Genomic DNA, 18,182 nt, shown 5'->3' with positions numbered 1-18,182 from the left:
ACAGGGAGGAATACACATGAGTCTGTTCCCTTGCCAGGCAAGTGTCATTCATCACTTGTAATTCGACCCTAAGATGCCACTAGACTCAAATCCTGCTGTTCTACCGCAGACCAACATGGCTACCCACGAAAATTATCCCCTGGCTATAGCAAATGCCATCAGCTCAATAAGCAAAAGAAGACAGGGGCTTATTAGAGTCTGGGTAGGCCACGTGTTAAGCAAGACCTCACAGTGTCTTGAAGCAGAATTCTGCACAAAAACTCCTTTGCACTTGCTAGGTTTAGATTGAGTAAACTAAGGTTGCCAACCTCCACGTGGGGCCTGGAGATCTCCTAGAATTACAATTTTTCTCTAGACTACATAGATCAGTTCTCTCAGAGAAAATGGTTTCTTTGGAAGGTGATCTCTATGGCATTACACCATGCTGAGGTCCCTCCCCTCCCCAAACTGCACCTTCACCAGGCTCCGTCCCCAAATCTCCAGGAATTTAGCAAGCCTAGTGGAAACATGCTCCTGAAAACAGAAGGCAAAGGTCTGTTATTTGATATTGATAGAGGGCCAATTTGTGGGAGTGGTTAGACTAGGATCTGGGGGAAACCAAGGGTTTTTTATTGTCATGATATATTTTTTATTTTGGAAAAAAAATAATAAAAGGGATTCAGAAAGGAAGAGGGGACTATGTAACATAGTTGTGTAAATCAGAAAAAGTTATATATAACATAATATATAAACCACAAAGTATTTCTCCCACCACCCCCTTCATCAATTTTTCCCCAAAAACACTTTCTGTGAAACATGATTTAATTTAATTTATTAGATTTATATTCCACCCTCCCCACACCAGCAGGCTCAGGGCGATGATTCTTACTTATATTAAGATACCTTTATATCCAACTTTTTATATTCAACATTTTACAATTACAGATTAGATAACTAATCTATTTACTGATAATTGTTCTTAATTATTCTTAATTTTGATCTACATAATAAAAAAAGCTTACAATTTTTCCTGAAATTCTAGGATTATGTAGATAAGATGTTAATGATATTACTTGGTAAGATATTTAATAACATTTTTAGGGTTCAACATGAAGCGAAACTTTATTATCTTTTGAATTTCTTCATATATTTCTACTCAGTATTTCTTCACTTTCATGTATGTCCACCACCTGTCATAGAATGTTGCATCCATATTTTGACATTTGGCTGTAATCCTTATTGGCTTTTACAATGTCTTTAGGAGTAATATATCACCTGAAGAACATTTTATACCAATTGTCCCTTAATATTTGACATTCTGTAAATTTAATTTCTTTAATCCATATGTTTTCCCACTGGTTCATACTTATATTTTCTCTGAAGTTTTGCATCCATTTTATCATACAATTTTTTACTTGGTTGTTGGGGGTTTTCCGGGCTGTATTGCTGTGGTCTTGGCATTGTAGTTCAATGCCAAGACCACGGCAATACAGCCCGGAAAACCCCCAACAACCATCGTTCTCCGGCCGTGAAAGCCTTCGACAATACAATTTTTTACTTGTTCTGATACCGTGGCAAATTGGAGTAAAATTTTATATACTTATCCAAAGAGGTGCTTTGAATCCCCAGTGGTTAGTTGTTTGAACATTGTTTTCTCTCTTAACCACCCACCTTTGTTTGATTATTGATCTTTAAGTTTAGATACTATTTGATAATACATCAGCTATGGAATATTTTTCTTTGAACTTGAATTTCTTGCCATGTTTGTATTTTTCCTTGTTTAGCGATCATATATTCATAGTTTATGTAATGAGTTTGGTTTCTTGTAATAATATCATGATAGGCATTAATTGGGTATGCCAATGGTGAAGCTGGCAAACTAAATCTATGGCCGTTTCCACACGGCTTACCTTCTTCCGAAAACTTCCGAAAAACAGCGTCTTTGCACGCTGTTATTGCGCAAAATCATGCAAGAAGATGCTGTCTTCCGCGATAACAGTGTCTTCTTGCGCGATTTCGTGCAATAACAGCATCTTCCTGGTGCGATTTCGTGTGCAAACACTGTTTTTCGGAAGTTTTCAGAAGAAGGTAAGCCATGTGGAAATGGCCTATTTCTGCACTGGAACCATATTCTTAGTAGTCCATCCCTCAAGATCCCCCGTCTCGCCTTTGAATAGCTTTTAATAATTTCTTAGTCCATAAGTAATTATGACTTCCTTCTTTAGTATCAATTATCTCCAATTTTATATTACTTCTGTTTGATCATCCATTCTGATATCTAAACTAACGCAGCTCCCTGATGGTACACTTTAATATTTGGTACCGGTAACCCACCTCGAGGGTTTTTTTCCCATCTTCTAATATTTTAAATCTTATTCTTGGTTTCTTCCCATTCCATACAAAGTCGTGTATTCTTTTCTGCCCCCTTTTCATGATCTTCTCATCTATATGGATTGGTAACATTTGAAACAAGAAGTTTCTGGCAACCAGAATAGACCAAGAAGAGATAGAGAAATCTCTGATGAAGAGATAGAATCTCTGCTGTTAAAATGAAATGAATATATTACCAATATGGAACTTCCTGTTCGGGTTTTTTTCCCCATCTTCTTAGGACAGCAGAATAATATCTTGCTCAGTTTTTAAAAAAGAAGTGCGAATTGACAGTTGCGTCAATGTTGTTAATACACCCTTGGGCCTGGAGTAAGTGACCTGCTGACTTAAAGCTTATGGCTCCACATTTGACTTACAAAATTCAGGAAGTTGAAGTAAAATTGTTCCTGTTCTGGGCTTATTGAAATGCAATGATTTTACTGGCCCAACTCTCTCAAAGGGGTTCCAGGAAAAGCTAAATTTCAGGGTGATCCTGAAGTCACCTAATAGGGGCAGGTGAGAGGACCAGTGAATGAGGAGAACAGCAGCTGCCATCATGGCACAGAAGCAGAGAACAGGATACAGCATCAGCTACTGCCTTTATTCTGTGACTGTGTGGCAGTTAGGAAGGAGCAACTACCACTGGTGGGGGCATCAGAAGGATTCATTCCTCACTGCTTCAAAGAAAGGCTGCAGTGCGTTACCAGAGACTGTTGTCTGGGTGCTAGGGCAGGAGCAAAAATGGGGAGACAGATGGGATTGCCGAATCAAGTGACCCTCTAGGATTTTCCCCAATCTGTATGATATTTACCATAGAGAAATTCCTAGAGCATTGCTCATATGGCAGTATCACTTCTGCATCTTTCCCATATTGAGCGCCACTTGTTCTCTGCATGTCCCACCCTCTTGATTATTGCACCACTATGGTCTCCTCTCATAGACTGCCTATTAGAGTGATGGGCTAAGATCTGGGAGACCCAGGTTCGATTCCCTGTTCTGCTATTGATAGGGTTGCAAGGTTCTCCTACACTCCCAATGGGAGGGTGGATCCAGTGCTTACCCCATGCTTACCTTTTCGCTGTTCGCATTGTGGTCTTTGTGCACAGACTTCTTAGCGGACTGATTTGGGCCCCAAATGGGCCCAATTCAGCCCATTTGGGGCCCAAATCATTCTGCTGCAAAGCATGGGAACGCTCTTAGGGAGGCGTGATGACATCACTCCCGGGAAGTGATGTCATTGTGCCACCCTAGAAGTGCACTGGGATGCCCATTCCTGCACCTTCCCTCGCCGCCAAGTAAGTGGTGACAGGGGGTGGAAGTGGGGGATCCCTAACTGTGGAAGCTTGCTGGGTGACCTTGGGCCAGTCACATACTCTCAGCCTAGCCTACCTCACAGGGTTGTTGTGAGGAAAAATGGAGGAGAATGATGTAAACCCCTTTGGTCCCCTATACACTCAATATTTACGTTAAGTTGGTATGTTCAGAGCTGGTCCTGATCTTGGCCGTTTCCACACGGCTTACCTTCTTCTGGAAATCAGCAAAATCTCGCACGAAATTGCACGAGAAGATGCTGTTATCATGTTTTCTCGTGCGATAACAGCGTCTTCTCGCACGATTTCACGCAATAACAGCATCTTCTCGCACGATTTCGTGTGAGATTTCGCTGTTTTCCGGAACAAGGTAAGCTGTGTAGAAACGGCCCTTGACGCTGCTGCTGAGCTGGAAAAGATATTTTTCCTTACCCTGATTTTACAGTCTTGATTACAGGTCACAGCAAAGCACAAGTGCACAGTATTGAGAATTCAGCTGTGAGGCAGATTGTATATGTTTTGAATAAAACCACTTAATGCAATCTTTAAAGAAACATTAACACATTAAATTAGCCAACCATGCTTCCTCACAGCTATCTGTCATGTGAAGGTTCTTTGCCTCAAAGCTACTAATGCTGTGTTTTTTTTATTAAACCAACCTGTCTTTATTTGTCAATCAATAACTTTGTTCTCTCTCTCTCTCTCTCTCCCTCTCAAGGCCAGGCAACAAACTGAGTAGGAATCCAAGGGTGGGGGGGACTGAGGGCCAAGCTACACATGACGAATGACACTTGAACGGCAAGTGTATTTCTCCCTGTTCACTTGCCCTCCACTCAATCCACTTGCCGTTCAAGTGTCATTCGTCATGTGTAGCTTGGCCCTTAGATTGGCTTCTATAGGGATGGTGTGCTCAAAAGAGACAGTGTGGAATATCCTCTGTAGCCCCAATGCCACAAGTATGTCTCCAAAAGTCATCAGGAATGGCTGAGGGAATCAGCTGAAATCACAAGGAAGCAGGGCTTTTTTTCAGCTGGAACGTGGTGGAATGGAGTTCTGGCACCTCTTGAAAATGGTCACATGGCAGGTGGCCCCGCCCCCTGCTCTCCAGACAGAGGGGAGTTGAGATTGGATTCCTCCAGCAGACAGTTTCAGCAGCCTTCTTTCCTCCCATTCCTTGCCTAGTAACCACAAATGTGGTTATGTGCTTTCATCTGAATTGGTTATGAAGTGGTTTCTCCTCACGGTGCGGGGGCGGGGGGAGGCCAATAGTTTTGCCCTTCTTGGTTGTATTATTTAAAATGTTTGTAGGTAGCTTTTTGCCTGCCAATAGGCCTCCAAGGCAGGTGATAATCAGAGCCATTAAACCATAATAAACGTTATACCACGTAATCCCAGTGAAAACCCCCAAGGCTAGAACAACCCAAAAAGTAGCAGGAAGACAATAGAAAGGATTATATGGATAAGATCAGCTGTGTTTGTAGCTATCAGTACATTTCTGATAATGTCACTGAGGGCCAAGCTACACATGACGAATGACACTTGAATGGCAAGTGGATTGAGTGGAGGGCAAGTGAACAGGGAGAAATACACTTGCTGTTCAAGTGTCATTCGTCATGTGTAGCTTGGCCCAGACTCTCCAGTATTGATAACACAGGTTAGGCCAGCCTCCTAACTTGTTGATTGGAAGGAGACTGTTAATATGTAGGGATAACCCCGAGAACTAGTCATTGTTCTTCCTAAGTATCCCCACTGCTCTTTTGGCTTCCCCAGTTCTCAGTCATTATTAAAATTCTTGGGGTATAGATTAGGGGTCACCACCCACCCTGAACTTGTCTACAATTGGGCAATTTTAAGAACAGATTGAAAGTACCATAACAAAATGTCTTGCACGGGTGCTGAGTCCAGTCAGAAAGTGTTGGTGAATGCCACAAAATGTTGGAAGGCTCCAAGCCAAGCATCCTTCTGCAATAGAGGCTGCGGTTTCCCAGTGGTGAGCAGAAAGGTAATGCCTCTTGGGCTCTTCTCAAGCAGTCTCCTAGTCTACTAAACTGGGGAAAATTCAGGAACAGCTCTTAAATTGGGCAGAGAAGCAAGGGGGCACCAGGAAAAGCACACTGCAAGGGGGGAGCACTGGCATAGATTAAAATCTAAGAAAGCCAGGAGGTGGTTAGAAGAAGTATTATTCTCTCTCTCTCTCTCTCTCTCTCTCTCTCTCTCTCTCTCTCTCTCTCTCGCTCGCTCGCTCGCTCGCTCTCGCTCTCGCTCTCGCTCTCGCTCTTGCTCTCTCAGTCTCAATCCTCCATTCAATGATAAGCAGGAAAAATTAATGAGCATACTTCGCAGTCAAGAAAAATGAAATAATTAAGGTCTTTCCCCGCACTGGGAAAAGGAAATGATTAGACATTCATTCAGGTATGCCAGGGCTCCACAAACTAAAAAGGAGTAACTGTGGTGAAGCAGAAGAGATTCTGCTTTGGGGTGTATAATTAGGGATGCTTAATCAGGATCCTCCTGGGAATGCTGTGACTCTAACAGGGAGAATCAGAAACTTGAAAAATGTGATAATGTAGGAGTTAAAGGAATATTAGAGCTGGGACGCTTCAACAGCACTTCAACTATCTGCTGTAGCATAGTGGTTAAGTGGTTGGGTTGCAAATCTGCATTCTGCTGGTTCGACTCCCATGACTGTCATGAGCTCGGTATGTAGCCTCGGATAAGCCACTTGTCTCAGCCCCAGCTCCCAGCTGTATTGTGTGGATAATAATACACTGACTTTGTCCACCACTCTGAGTGGGGCGCTAATCTGTCTAAAAAAGTGGTATATTGGTGCTATGATGATGATGATGATGATGATGATGATGATGATGATGATGATGGATGGTTGGCTCTACAATTACATTTTAGTGGGGGAAAGGCACAAATTAGGTATCTGACAAAAAATGGTGCTTACAATGTCACTTGGTTCCTCCATGAAAAGGGTTGTGAAAATATCAAGGTAATACCAGATTAAACAGTTGTTTGGAACCATGAGAACAGATTAATATTTTGTATGGAATTTTAACAGCTGTTTCCTATTTTGGGGGGGAATTGGACAGGAAAGGGGGATAAGAAAACATAGTAAGGGAATACGTATGCACAAATGTGGCTGATTTATTTGCAACCTAAGTATGTAGACCCGCTGGAAGGGAGATGGGAGATGTCAGCCATCTTCCTTGCTGCATGTATTGCAGATGAAGGCACAGTTAGGCAATCACATCTCCCCTTGCAGCCAATGTGTTCCTTTGCACAGCAACCAAGAAGATTATTAGATTTTTCACCAAGGAACGGTTTCCCCCTCCCAGTTCACAAAAGTGCCACTCTCCTTCTCGGAGAGAGAACCAAGAGTGTTCAGGATTTTCTGCACACACTTGTCCACTGTTAACTCGAACGGCACCTTAAAAGAGAAAGAAAAAACAGGAGAGTCAGACAAGGAAAAGAATCACAAATTAACCAGGTTGACCAAGTTTCAGCCTCCTTACACAACTTTTAGATCTCCATGGCAAACAGAAGCATTCGCAAAAGCTGCTCCATGGTTATAGAACACTGTTTCTCTGGAGCAGTTATCACCAATTTGGTGCCTGTGAGTACCACAGGTATATTTTCTTGTGCCTGCTTATTTTGTTCCCAAAGCAAAGAGGCTTTCCTGCATTGCATAGGATTTAGAGATACTTCAGAAGGAACCACCTTTGAGAGCCAAACTAGACGAGACTCCTGGGCACGTGTTCTTCAAGTGTCGGGTAATGCAATTTTACCTAGGAAGTGTAGTTTTAAAAGACAGAGCTGGCTGGGATCACTGTGGAGCAGAAGGATTCTCTCACTGCCCTTTGCTGCCTCTGCTCAGCCCTGCCCCCCCCCCCGGCTGCTATTATTGCTGAAACAATGAGGAGAAGAACATTCCTTTCTCTGTTGAGATTGTTAAAGAGTGAGATCAGTGGTGTAGAGGAACTTTGCAATTTTCTAACTGGTATTGCTTTCCACAATAGCCATTTTGTGGTAGCACCCACTACCCTTTCTCAATGTTGGGGAGGTGGTGGCTGTGGCGTGGGACTGGGACATAGAAAATGGCACTAATGTGTGTGAGACTAGAGAGGTCTGGACTTTCCTGTCCATATGGGTTCCAGGCCAGATTGGCTGCAATCTTTCACTAAAAGTTGTAGCAACCAGTTGTTGGAAAGAATGCAAAAGAAGCCAGGGAAAATCGGTGTGGTGCACGAAGGCACTCCGATGATTTGGGGGCCTGGTGAAAAAAAACCAACATCATCCAAGCCAAGGCAAACAACTCATGTGTGAGATCCCATGGTTTTAAACCCTGCAGGTTAAAAGAAAGTGAAATAGCCTGCAACATTATTTTATAACTTGCTGTTATTTGCATTTGAAAGCTCTAATTAAAACAAGCCCGATTCATGGTTGTTGTGGGTTTTCCGGGCTGTATTGCCGTGGTCTTGGCATTGTAGTTCCTGATGTTTCGCCAGCAGCTGTGGCTGGCATCTTCAGAGGTGTAGCACCAAAAGACAGAGATCTCTCAGTGTCACAGAGAGACCACGGCAATACAGCCTGGAAAACCCACAACAACCATCGTTCTCCAGCCGTGAAAGCCTTCGACAAGCCCGATTCAGTCCATGAATTGTTAACCCAACTATGATTAGTTGGTTGTCCAAACACAGGCCATCCCACTAAGTATAGGTAGCTAGGGTACATAAGAACCATGATTTGATGCTGGTTTAGTGAGAGAACAAGCATGGTATAGTGGTTGGGGTATCAAACTAGGGTCTGGGAGGTCCCAGTTTGATTCCATGGATGTTCACTGGGTGATTTCAGGCCACTTGCTCTCTCTGAGCATACCCTGGTGGTTGTGAGGATAAAATGAAAGAGGGGATAACACTGAGTCTTTCTACAGGTTACTAAGTACCTAGGGACGCTCAAGTGAACCTCATTTCATGTGTCCCCCCTCCAACTTTCCATGCTGTTCTCGCACAGTCACACTTCAATTTGTTCCACGTGAATTCATTCATGCATTTGATATCAATTGCTAATGGTATCCCAGTTTCTCCCACATCCATTCATTGAAATGCAGATCTTGACACTTTCTCACACCTTGAAGAAATGCAAATTGGCAAGTCAAAGGAGCCTACAGTACTTGTTCTCACAGCAAAAACAGAGCTGATTTGGCACTTTGTCCTCTGGAATCACTTGCAGAAAGGAAGCACTCATGAAAGCGGAATTCACATGCACAGAGCAAGAACAGCCTGCACATGATTTGAGATCTACACGTACAATCCTGCACTTGAGCATCCCTAGGTACTTAGTAATGTGTAGAGAGACTAATTGTAAGCTGCTTTGGCCCTGACCTGGATGGCCCAGGCTTGACCAATCTTGTCAGATCTCAGCAAAGTTGGCCCTGGTTAGTACTTGGATGGTAGACCAATAAAGAAGACTCGGTTTGCTGCACAGAGTAGGCAGGTACAAACCACCTCCATTTGTCTCTTGCCTTGAAAATGCTACAGAGTTGGCAAAAATCAGCTATATCTTGAGGGCACTTCACACACACAATTGTAGTTGAAAATAAACCTTTAATTGTAGTCGAAATACATCTAAGCTGATCCAATGTCAAAGGTCCAATATCCAGCTTCTCTTTGAAATTCATAATATAGCAAGATTATTGAGATGTATTAGCAGAAATCTTATGGAAATATAGAGCGTTAAAACCTATCACCAAAAAGCCTGAGGGAGTTGGATGTTCCCTACATGAGGGATTATCCTTTTCCTCTGAAGGTGTGAAAGAATGGCTCCATTTTTGTGGTTACAGGTTTAATGAAGGCTTAGAGGCTTTCTTTCACACCCTGATTAACAATATTTATGATCTGGAATTTGAACATCAAAGTGATGTTTCCTCAGAATCTGAGCAAGTAAGAGAATGGATAACTGGTTTGTAGAAGAAAACCACAAAATACTATAAAAAGAGATGACTCTTTGATTTTAAGACGGCGTTTGGTTTATCACCGCTACTTTCAGATGTTATTTACCTAACCGACATGTGCATGAGTTTCAAAGGAAAACATGTAAAAACATCTCAAATTAATAATTTCTAACTTTTTTTGTACCTTGGGGTATTTTCTACCTCAAGAACATCTCTCTCTGTGGAAGAAAAGGGTTGTCGTGTTGTTACAGGGTACCTTAAATGGCTTTCCTGGAGTGATGTTTTTCCTATCCCCTTTGTTTTACATGGGCAAAGGTTTAAAAAAACCCACCCCAATAACAGAACCATTCATTTTCTGGGGTGGTTTTTCTATTCCAGGTGTTTTTTGTTTACAGAAATAAAACTTTACTATGAGGACACAATTTACTACTGTACAGCTGAAAATGTTCTAAGACAAAAAGTTTCTAGAGCTACTTTTCTCTGCAGTCTTCCAAAACCAGTACAACTGAGGTATGAAGGAATCGCACGGGTTTCTTAAACAGTTAAGCATTTATGTTCTGTCTGTAAAGTACAAATTGATTTCGGCAGGGGTCATTTTGTAGAAAAAGAGCTGGAGGAACTCATTAGCATAACTCATCAGCATATGCCATGCCCCTTGACATCACTGGAAATGTTTCATTAGTATAACTGATTTGCATATGCCACACCCCCTGGCATCACCTATCCTGGCTGTTTTGGACCCAATCCTGGCCATTCAGGGCCCAAATTGGGCCCAAAATGGCAAAAAGGGCCTGAAAATGGCTGAAAAGGGGCCCAAAATGGTCAGGATCAGGCCACTGCTGAGCAGGAGAGTGATCCACCACCCATCAGAGGCCTGATCCGGGCCATTTCAGCCCCAATCCAGGCTGAAAGGCCCAAAATGGCCGAAAGTCAGGGCCACCTGCCATGTGACCTCTTTGGGGAACTGCCGGAACTGCATTCCTGTACATTCCCCCTCGAAATGAGCCCTGGATTTCGGTTGTCTTTAGGGAGAAGTTGTGGCTCTGCGGTAGAGCACCTGCTTTGCACGCAGAAAGTACCAGGTCCCACCCCCAACTTCTCCAAATAAAACGATCAGGCAGCAGGTGATGTGAAAGACCCTGAAAATCCCCTGCCTGAGTAAACAACGGCAACCTTGATGAACCAATGGTCTGATTTAAGGGAAAGGCAGTTTCATGTGTTCTTGTGATCTGTCTGGGCTTACATTGACTCCTGGTGGTCAAGTGTAGTATTTCAGTTGCTGTGCCACTGAGTCAAAATTATTTCAATTGCTGTGCTGCTGAGAGCTAAGCTACAAGTGATGTCAGAAACATGTTTTTAACAATTTTACCTGGGAATTTAACCTGGGAACTGTAGTTGAAAACAGTGTTATGTCCCTAGCTTGGGGGAGCAGGGGAAGAGCTTTTCAAAGGCAGTTTTCAAAGATCAAGATGGGTAGCCACAGTATTCTGTTTGTAGCAGTAGAAAAGAGCAAGTGTGCAGCGGCGCCTATAAGGGCCAAGCTACAAGTGATGAATGACACTTGAACAGCAAGTGTCTTTCTCCCTGTTCACTTGCCCTCCACTCAATCCACTTGCCGGTCAAGTGTCATTTGTCACTTGTAGCTTGGCCTTCAGACTAACGACATTTCTGGTTTCATGAGTCACAGCTGTTTAAAAAAGAGCTGTGACTCATGAAAGCTCATACCCTTCCGCAAATTTTGTTAGTCTTATAGGTGCTGCTGTGCTCTTTTCTACTGCTACAAACAGACTTAGAGCAGAACCACAAGTGACAAAAGGCACAGATTGGACACTTGTCAGCTCCCCTCAAGTTTTGATGGGAAATGTAGGCATCCTAGTCTTGCAGCTTGGCTCTCCGACTGCTGTCCAATGGACTTTTCAACTGTCACTTGTCCAACATTCCGCCAAGCTGCCTACATTTCCCATCAAAACTTGAGGGAAGCAGACAAGTGTCCAATCTGTGCCTTTTGTCACTTGTGGTTCTGCTCTTACACAGCTACCCATCTTGATCTTTGAAAACTGTCGTTGGAAAGAGTACTACTGCACTCTTGCAGTTTTCAAAGACAGAGCTGGAGGTAAGGAACTTAGCAATTGTTTTCTTGCAATCTCAGTGGAGAGAGGATTACGGGACCTTGTCCCTAGTGTGGGGAGGCAGGGGAGGGGAAGAGCTGGCAGCTCTTCCCCTGTCTTTGAACTGTCTTTGAAAAGCTCTTCTCCTCCCCTGCCTCCCCACGCTAAAGACATAATGCTATTTTCAGTTATAGTTCTCAGGTAACATAGCATCCCTGACACATTAAAAAACACATGTCTGATGTCACTTGTAGCTTAGCTCTGAGTCAAAGACCCCACTACTGATTTCTATTAGGCATAATGACATCATAATGTTATCCATTCTGAGGCTTACTTTAATACGGGCCCAAGATACCTAAATAAATTTGGATTTCCTGTGCATAGTACCTTTTTAAATCTTTATATTTTATTGTTTTATATTGTTGTTTTAGAACTGTAAAATGTATATTATTAATGTGCTGTCTTATAGAATGTAATCCACCCTGAGCCTCCAGTTCGGGAAGGGCAGAATAGAATTTGAAGGAAGACAGAGAGAGAGAGAGAGAGAGAGAGAGAGAGAGAGAGAGAGAGAGAGAGAGAGAAGGAGGTTGCACCATGAATGACCTACCTCGGAAGTTAACATGTCCGTCTTTACAATCCCAGGGTGCAAAGCAACACACAAGATCTCATCTTCTGCCCATCCCAGAGACTGGCACCGTGAGAGCATGTTCAGAGCAGCCTAAGAGACAAACAGGAGAGAAATGGGGAGATTAAGGAACCATCTAGTTCCATGAAGAGGCATCAAATCAAAAGGAAGCTTAGATATGTTTAAACAAAGTTATTCAGTGCTCTCTCTTTCTTAGCACCAGTTGGTTTTATTTGACATTTTAATGCTGTCTATACAAAGTCCTGAACAAGACTTCTCCCTGCTGAAGTGTGAATAAGCTTCTGATTCTGTTTTTATTCTGATATAACAGCTTGCATCCTGAATTCTGATGTTAGTGAATCCAGTAGGCCAAGTGTATCCTGCACAGATGCTTTCTTCTGAATGCAATACTAGCCGTGAGTGCTCCCAGCTTTTGCACCACAAGCGTGCCCCTACCTTGCTGCAGCGGTAGTTAAGGATGTGTCCAAGCTCCCATGCTAGGAGCTTGGTGATGGAGCCTGCTTCACTGGACATGTTGACAATCGCAGCTTTGCTGCAGCTCATCCCTTTCTGGGGGCTCTCCCGAGACGCCTTCCTCAGCAAGGGCAGGAATGCCTGGAAAAACAGGGGGAATAATCCAGGAGAGGCACTCGGCCTGCAAAGAAAGGGCTGGCGTCTCTTCAAGCTACAGTGTGAAGCCCCTCCAGTCACTCATCTTTGGGATGGCCGAGTGATCTCAGGGGCTTCTCGAGATGGTAGTTATTTATGATCCTGTTTTGATGGGTACAGTCCCCCTTCATCTCCTTCCCAGCCCAACCAGGGATGCTGTATCGGTGAATTTCCATTTCGTTATGCCACTGTTACGTTCACAAAAGATGATCGGACAAACCAAAAACCAGGACTACTGTAACAACTCCAATAAATATATAATAAGTTTCATCAAAAATAATTAAACATTAGAACAAGTAAAGTGACTAAGCACTGTTAGAGCATGAACCAAAGACTTACCATTCACAGATCAGCATACTGCAGATACCTCCAGATAATAACATCGGTATCGTTTTCTTATCGTTCACAGACTGATATCAAGCCATAAATATATCAATACAATAAATATCCAGAGGAGTTAGCCATGTTAGTCTGTAGTAGCAAAATAGTAGAGTCCAGTAGCATCTTTAAGACTAACCAACTTTATTGTAGCATAAAGATGCATCTGACGAAGAGAGCTGTGGCTCTCGAAAGCTTATGCTACAATAAAGTTGGTTAGTCTTAAAGGTGCTACCGGATTCTTTACTATTTTAATACAATAAATATGTTCAATAAATATATTAAATTGGTGCTATACAAAAATTTACTTCTTGGCCACAAAAATGCATTACATATCAGTTACAGTTAATACATTGCATACATTACAGTTGTTACTATAGTTCTGGGTTTTGGTTTGTCTGATCGTCTTTTGGGTTTTGGTTGACCAGGGCCGATTCCAGACGGCCCTCCCCATCCCGAAATGTCGCGTGTCGTCACGCGGAAAACGTGAAATATCGCGTTTTCTCACGCGAGTTTTGCGCGACGACGCGCGACGTTTCGGGAATCAGCCCAGGCTAGCCTCTTCATTTCCAGACTGTTAACTTCACAACAGACCCTTCGCCTAGGAAAACAGGCAGCAGCTGAAAACCAGGAAGCACTGGGTTGGAGCCAACCATCCACCAAGTAGCCTTCTTGCAGCCTAAGCTGCCCACCTCCCACTTCAGTGGCTCCAACGGAAGAGCTTCAGTGGCTCCAACTTCAGTGGCTCCAACAGAAGAGCCGCTGAAGTTGGAGGAAGGTTCATGAAATTGGAGGATGGCTTCAAACTTTAGCCAAAAGAAAAGGTAGAATATATATATATATATATTATATTAATGCATAATATATATATTAATGCATATATTAATGCATATATTAATAATATATATATTAATGCATGCATACCCACATACACTTTGCTCAGTGGAGTGGTAGGATAGGGACAAGATCCACCCCACTATCTTTAAGCCAAAAGCTCTGCAATCTCAGAGCCAAGCTACAAGTGACGCCTGACACAGGTTGGACACTTGTCAGCTTCCCTCAAGTTTTGATGGGAAATGTAGGCATCCTGGTCTTGCAGCTGTAATGGAGAGCCAAGCTGTAAAACCAGGACGCCTACATTTTCCATCAAAACTTGAGGTGAGCTGACAAGTGTCCAACCTGTGTAAGGCATCACTTGTAGCTTGGTTCTGAGTTACACCATTCTGAGCCCATTAGCTTCTGTGGACTTAGAAGGCTGTAACTCCAGTTTGAACTGCACAGTTAGAGTCTCTGTACATGAGACATCTTACAGAGGGATGCTCAAGTGTAGGGAGCTGCAATGTTAGCCGGGGAAGCATAGTTTACTGGAGGAGGGTTGTTTAAAAAGTCAGAGCTGACGGAGATTGCTCCTCAGAAGGTTTGTTAATTTCATCTTCGCCACCAGAAGGCTCTGTCAATTTCGCCTACCTTTCTGGAGGCGAAGATGAAACTAACAAACACTCTGAGGAGCAAACTCTGTTGGCTCTGTCTTGTTAAACTACCCTCCTATAGAGAGGTGAAATTGACAGAGCCTTCAGCTCTGTCTTTTTAAACTATGCTTCCCAGCTAACATTGCATCTCCCTACACTTGAGCATCCCCCTGTAAGATGTCTCGGGTAGAGAGACTCATAGAATCACAGAGTTGGAAGGGGCCATACAGACCATCTAGTCCAACCCCCTGCCCAGAGCAGGATCAGTCTAAAGCATCTCTGACAAATATTCTTCCAGCCTCTTCTTGAAAACTGCCAGTGAGGGGGAGCTCACCACCTCCCTAGGCAACTGATTCCACTTTTGAACTACTCTGACCGTGAAAAAGTTTTTCCTAATATCCTGCCAGTTTTGATGGGACTCCAAATGTTAAGGGCTCTTCAAAACGAAGAGAAGAGGTCCTAGGACGTCCTTACCTGGCTCACCATCATGGGCCCGATCGTGTTGTTTTTGTACACCTCGGACATATCCTTTGGAGTCTCGGATTCCAGAGTTCTGTCCCTTACAATCCCGGCATTGTTGATCAGGAGATTCAGCCCGGCTCCTTGCAGGTGCTCCGTGACTCTGGCTGCAGCAGCCTGGACGCTGGATGGATCAGCAACATCTACAACAGCAAAAAGTTACAGGTAACGAAAGACGAGCCGCCACCAGCTAGGAAGTAGTTCTGCACTCTTATCCTACCCCCTCACAACTGCCTTGACGGTGTGCTCTTTTGTTGCTCTTGCAGGGCAGACAACTTAGGGACTCTTCACACAGTGCACTGATTTCTGCATGCATGTAAAATACTGGATGTGTACAAATAAGAAATAGGCAGCATACGTGTGTATAAGCACCTTTGCCAATGTAAATTCATTCATGGCCATCAGAGTCGGAATACTGTTATCCAGGGCTTTTATTCAGGGAAAAGAGGTGGCGGAACTCAGTGGGTTGCCCTCGGAGAAAATGGTCACATGGTTGGTGGCCCCGCCCCCTGATCTCCAGACAGAAGGGAGTTTAGATTGCCCTCCGTGCAGCGGCGCAGAGGGATATCTAAACTCCCCTCTGTCTGGAGATCAGGGGGAGGGGCCACCAGCCATGTGACCATTTTCAAGAGGTACCGGAACTCCATTCCACCACATTCCAGCTGAAAAAAAGCCCTGCTGTTATCCCAGCTCCTTTTGAATTGCAAACGGGGAACGGGAGTTTATTGGCTAAGCAGCTAATTGCCTGGTATGGGACAGGCCAAAGGGCACACCACAGAAGGGGCTTCTCGCCCTTCCTGTGCAGGAATTTGCCACATGCTGCTATGCACCCACCCTCCCAATGACAACATGGACCTAGCCAGTCTCTTTGAGGCCAAGCAGGAATTTTTGGAGCCCTCAATGATTAGCTGGTTAAGGAATTCTTGTTGGCAAGGGATGGGGAGGGACGGTCTATGGGCAAGTTAGGCTGTAACCGGATCGGCAGGAAGAGGGATTGGTAGGGCAAATTGGCGAGCAGCCTGAGCCATCAGGTATGATGGAGGGTGGTTCCTGAATAGCCCATAACTCACCCCTATAGTAGGGTGGGTTGAGAGGAGATGGCCTTGCGACTGAGCAGCGTCAGCCAAACCCGTAGTTGTCTCTATGGCACCCTCGGTGAGGACAATGAAGTTCAGCACTGGCATATAAACGAAGACAGCAATAAATTGCTTAATAAAATAATAAATCACTGACTGCATTTGGAGTTTCCCAGCTATTGTAGCCTTGGGAGAGTTACTTAGCCCAGCCGACCCTTAAAAAATCGAATTTGGGACCATTTTATAATGGAAAAACTTGCAGATCAACTTGCCCAAAGGGAAAACCAAAACTATAAATCCCACCTTCTGGAGTAACGGTCCCCAATTCTAGATTACTTAACAAAAGATGAAAACATGACAAATGCAAGCAGGAAACATGACCTCTACTATTCCCTAGCATATTTATGACACCGGTTGGCACATTAATAGGATCATCACTAAGCAGTAACCAAACCTGGAAAAAATTTGTTTAGCAGAGCTTTTCCTATATATTTTTGTTACACAACCGCCACTCAAATAACTGAATATTGAGTATTGAACCATGTAACAGGAGGTGTACTTTTCTGATTGTTGTATGTAATATACTATGCTGTTAACTGGTAAAAGAAAAAAATCGATGTGAAGATGTAGATCAGCAAGGGTTGACCCATGGAACATCGGGAGGGGGGATTTTGCTGATGCAGTAACATCACTTGTGGGTGATTGTCCAGAAATGATCTCTCTCTCTCTCCCCCCACATGCACACGCACACGCACACGCACACGCACACATACTACATGTGCTGCTCTAGGAATTTCCTCTACGGTGAAAATCATAGAGATTGGGGAGAATTCCTAGCACATTGCAGACACAACAACTGGAAGTGACGTCGCTGTGTCCATAGCACTCTCACACTCCCGTTTTCTCCCTCTTTCAAGAGCAGGCAAAAGTGGGGGAGAGCTGGTGGAGGACAGGAGTTTAAGAGCCTCAGCCTGTTAAGCCAAAGATCAACCCATTCATATTAATGTGCATTTAAACGACAGTGCAGCGATCTTGTGGAATGGCCTGGAATCTGTAGGAAGAGAGCATTTGCGTGGCCGATCACGTACCCATTGGGACGATTTTGACACCCTGATATTTGGCAGCCAAGTTCTTTAAGTCCTGAAAGAGAACAAAGGCAGAGACTTGTAGTGCAACCGCAAGACTGGTTTATTTGCGACGTCTCAGGGTTCAGGGATGAGTAGTTCGTTAAGGGTTAATTCCTTTGTATAGAAAGGATCTTGCAGATACCCTCCACAGACCCCCAAGGTGACCAGAGAAACTGAGCGAGTTCCACCCTCTGGCAGAATATCTTCAGCATCCAGAGCAATCCCTTTCTTCCCCACCTGTCCCAAGGTATACCCAACCCTGTCACCTGGACTCGTGATCCCTCCGGGTCCCGGCAGGTAGCAAAGATCCATTCTGGCTGCTTGCTTCTCCCCACCAGCTGCCGCACCAGCTCCAAGCCAATGCCTCGGTTGGATCCTGTCACCAGAACGCTGCGCACGTTTAGCATTTTGGTGCTGTATCGTCTGCCGATGCCTGACTAGCAAAGCCAAAGGTCAGATAGCGAACTACAGTCCGCACCCTGGTTTGCATAAGTCACTTGGCTGCTGTGTCAACACTTAACATGTGATTGGCTTCGTTCCCAGGAGTCACTGCCAGCCTCCTTTATCTCGACACAGCTGCCCAAGCTGTTACCGAA

At 44.0% G+C, this 18,182-nt stretch overlaps 1 protein-coding gene across 1 annotated transcript; it reads right to left on the bottom strand.

Moving 5' to 3' along the window:
• Nucleotides 1–6,789: 6,789 nt before the first annotated feature.
• LOC129343850 (C-factor-like) lies at nt 6,790–18,077 on the bottom strand. Its single transcript, XM_055000233.1, has 6 exons — nt 17,853–18,077; nt 17,548–17,599; nt 15,339–15,526; nt 12,805–12,963; nt 12,331–12,441; nt 6,790–7,092 (listed from the first exon to the last, which is right to left on the bottom strand). The coding sequence occupies exons 1-6, from the start codon at nt 17,991–17,993 to the stop codon at nt 6,973–6,975; spliced, it is 771 nt and encodes a 256-aa protein (XP_054856208.1). The 5' UTR covers nt 17,994–18,077; the 3' UTR covers nt 6,790–6,972.
• Between the last annotated feature and the right edge of the window lie 105 nt (nt 18,078–18,182).

This window comes from Eublepharis macularius, chromosome 16, assembly GCF_028583425.1.
Source record: "Eublepharis macularius isolate TG4126 chromosome 16, MPM_Emac_v1.0, whole genome shotgun sequence".
NCBI lineage: Eukaryota > Metazoa > Chordata > Lepidosauria > Squamata > Eublepharidae > Eublepharis > Eublepharis macularius.
The sequence above is the reverse complement of the archived record's forward strand: the minus strand, read 5'-3'. Positions and strand labels throughout refer to the sequence as shown.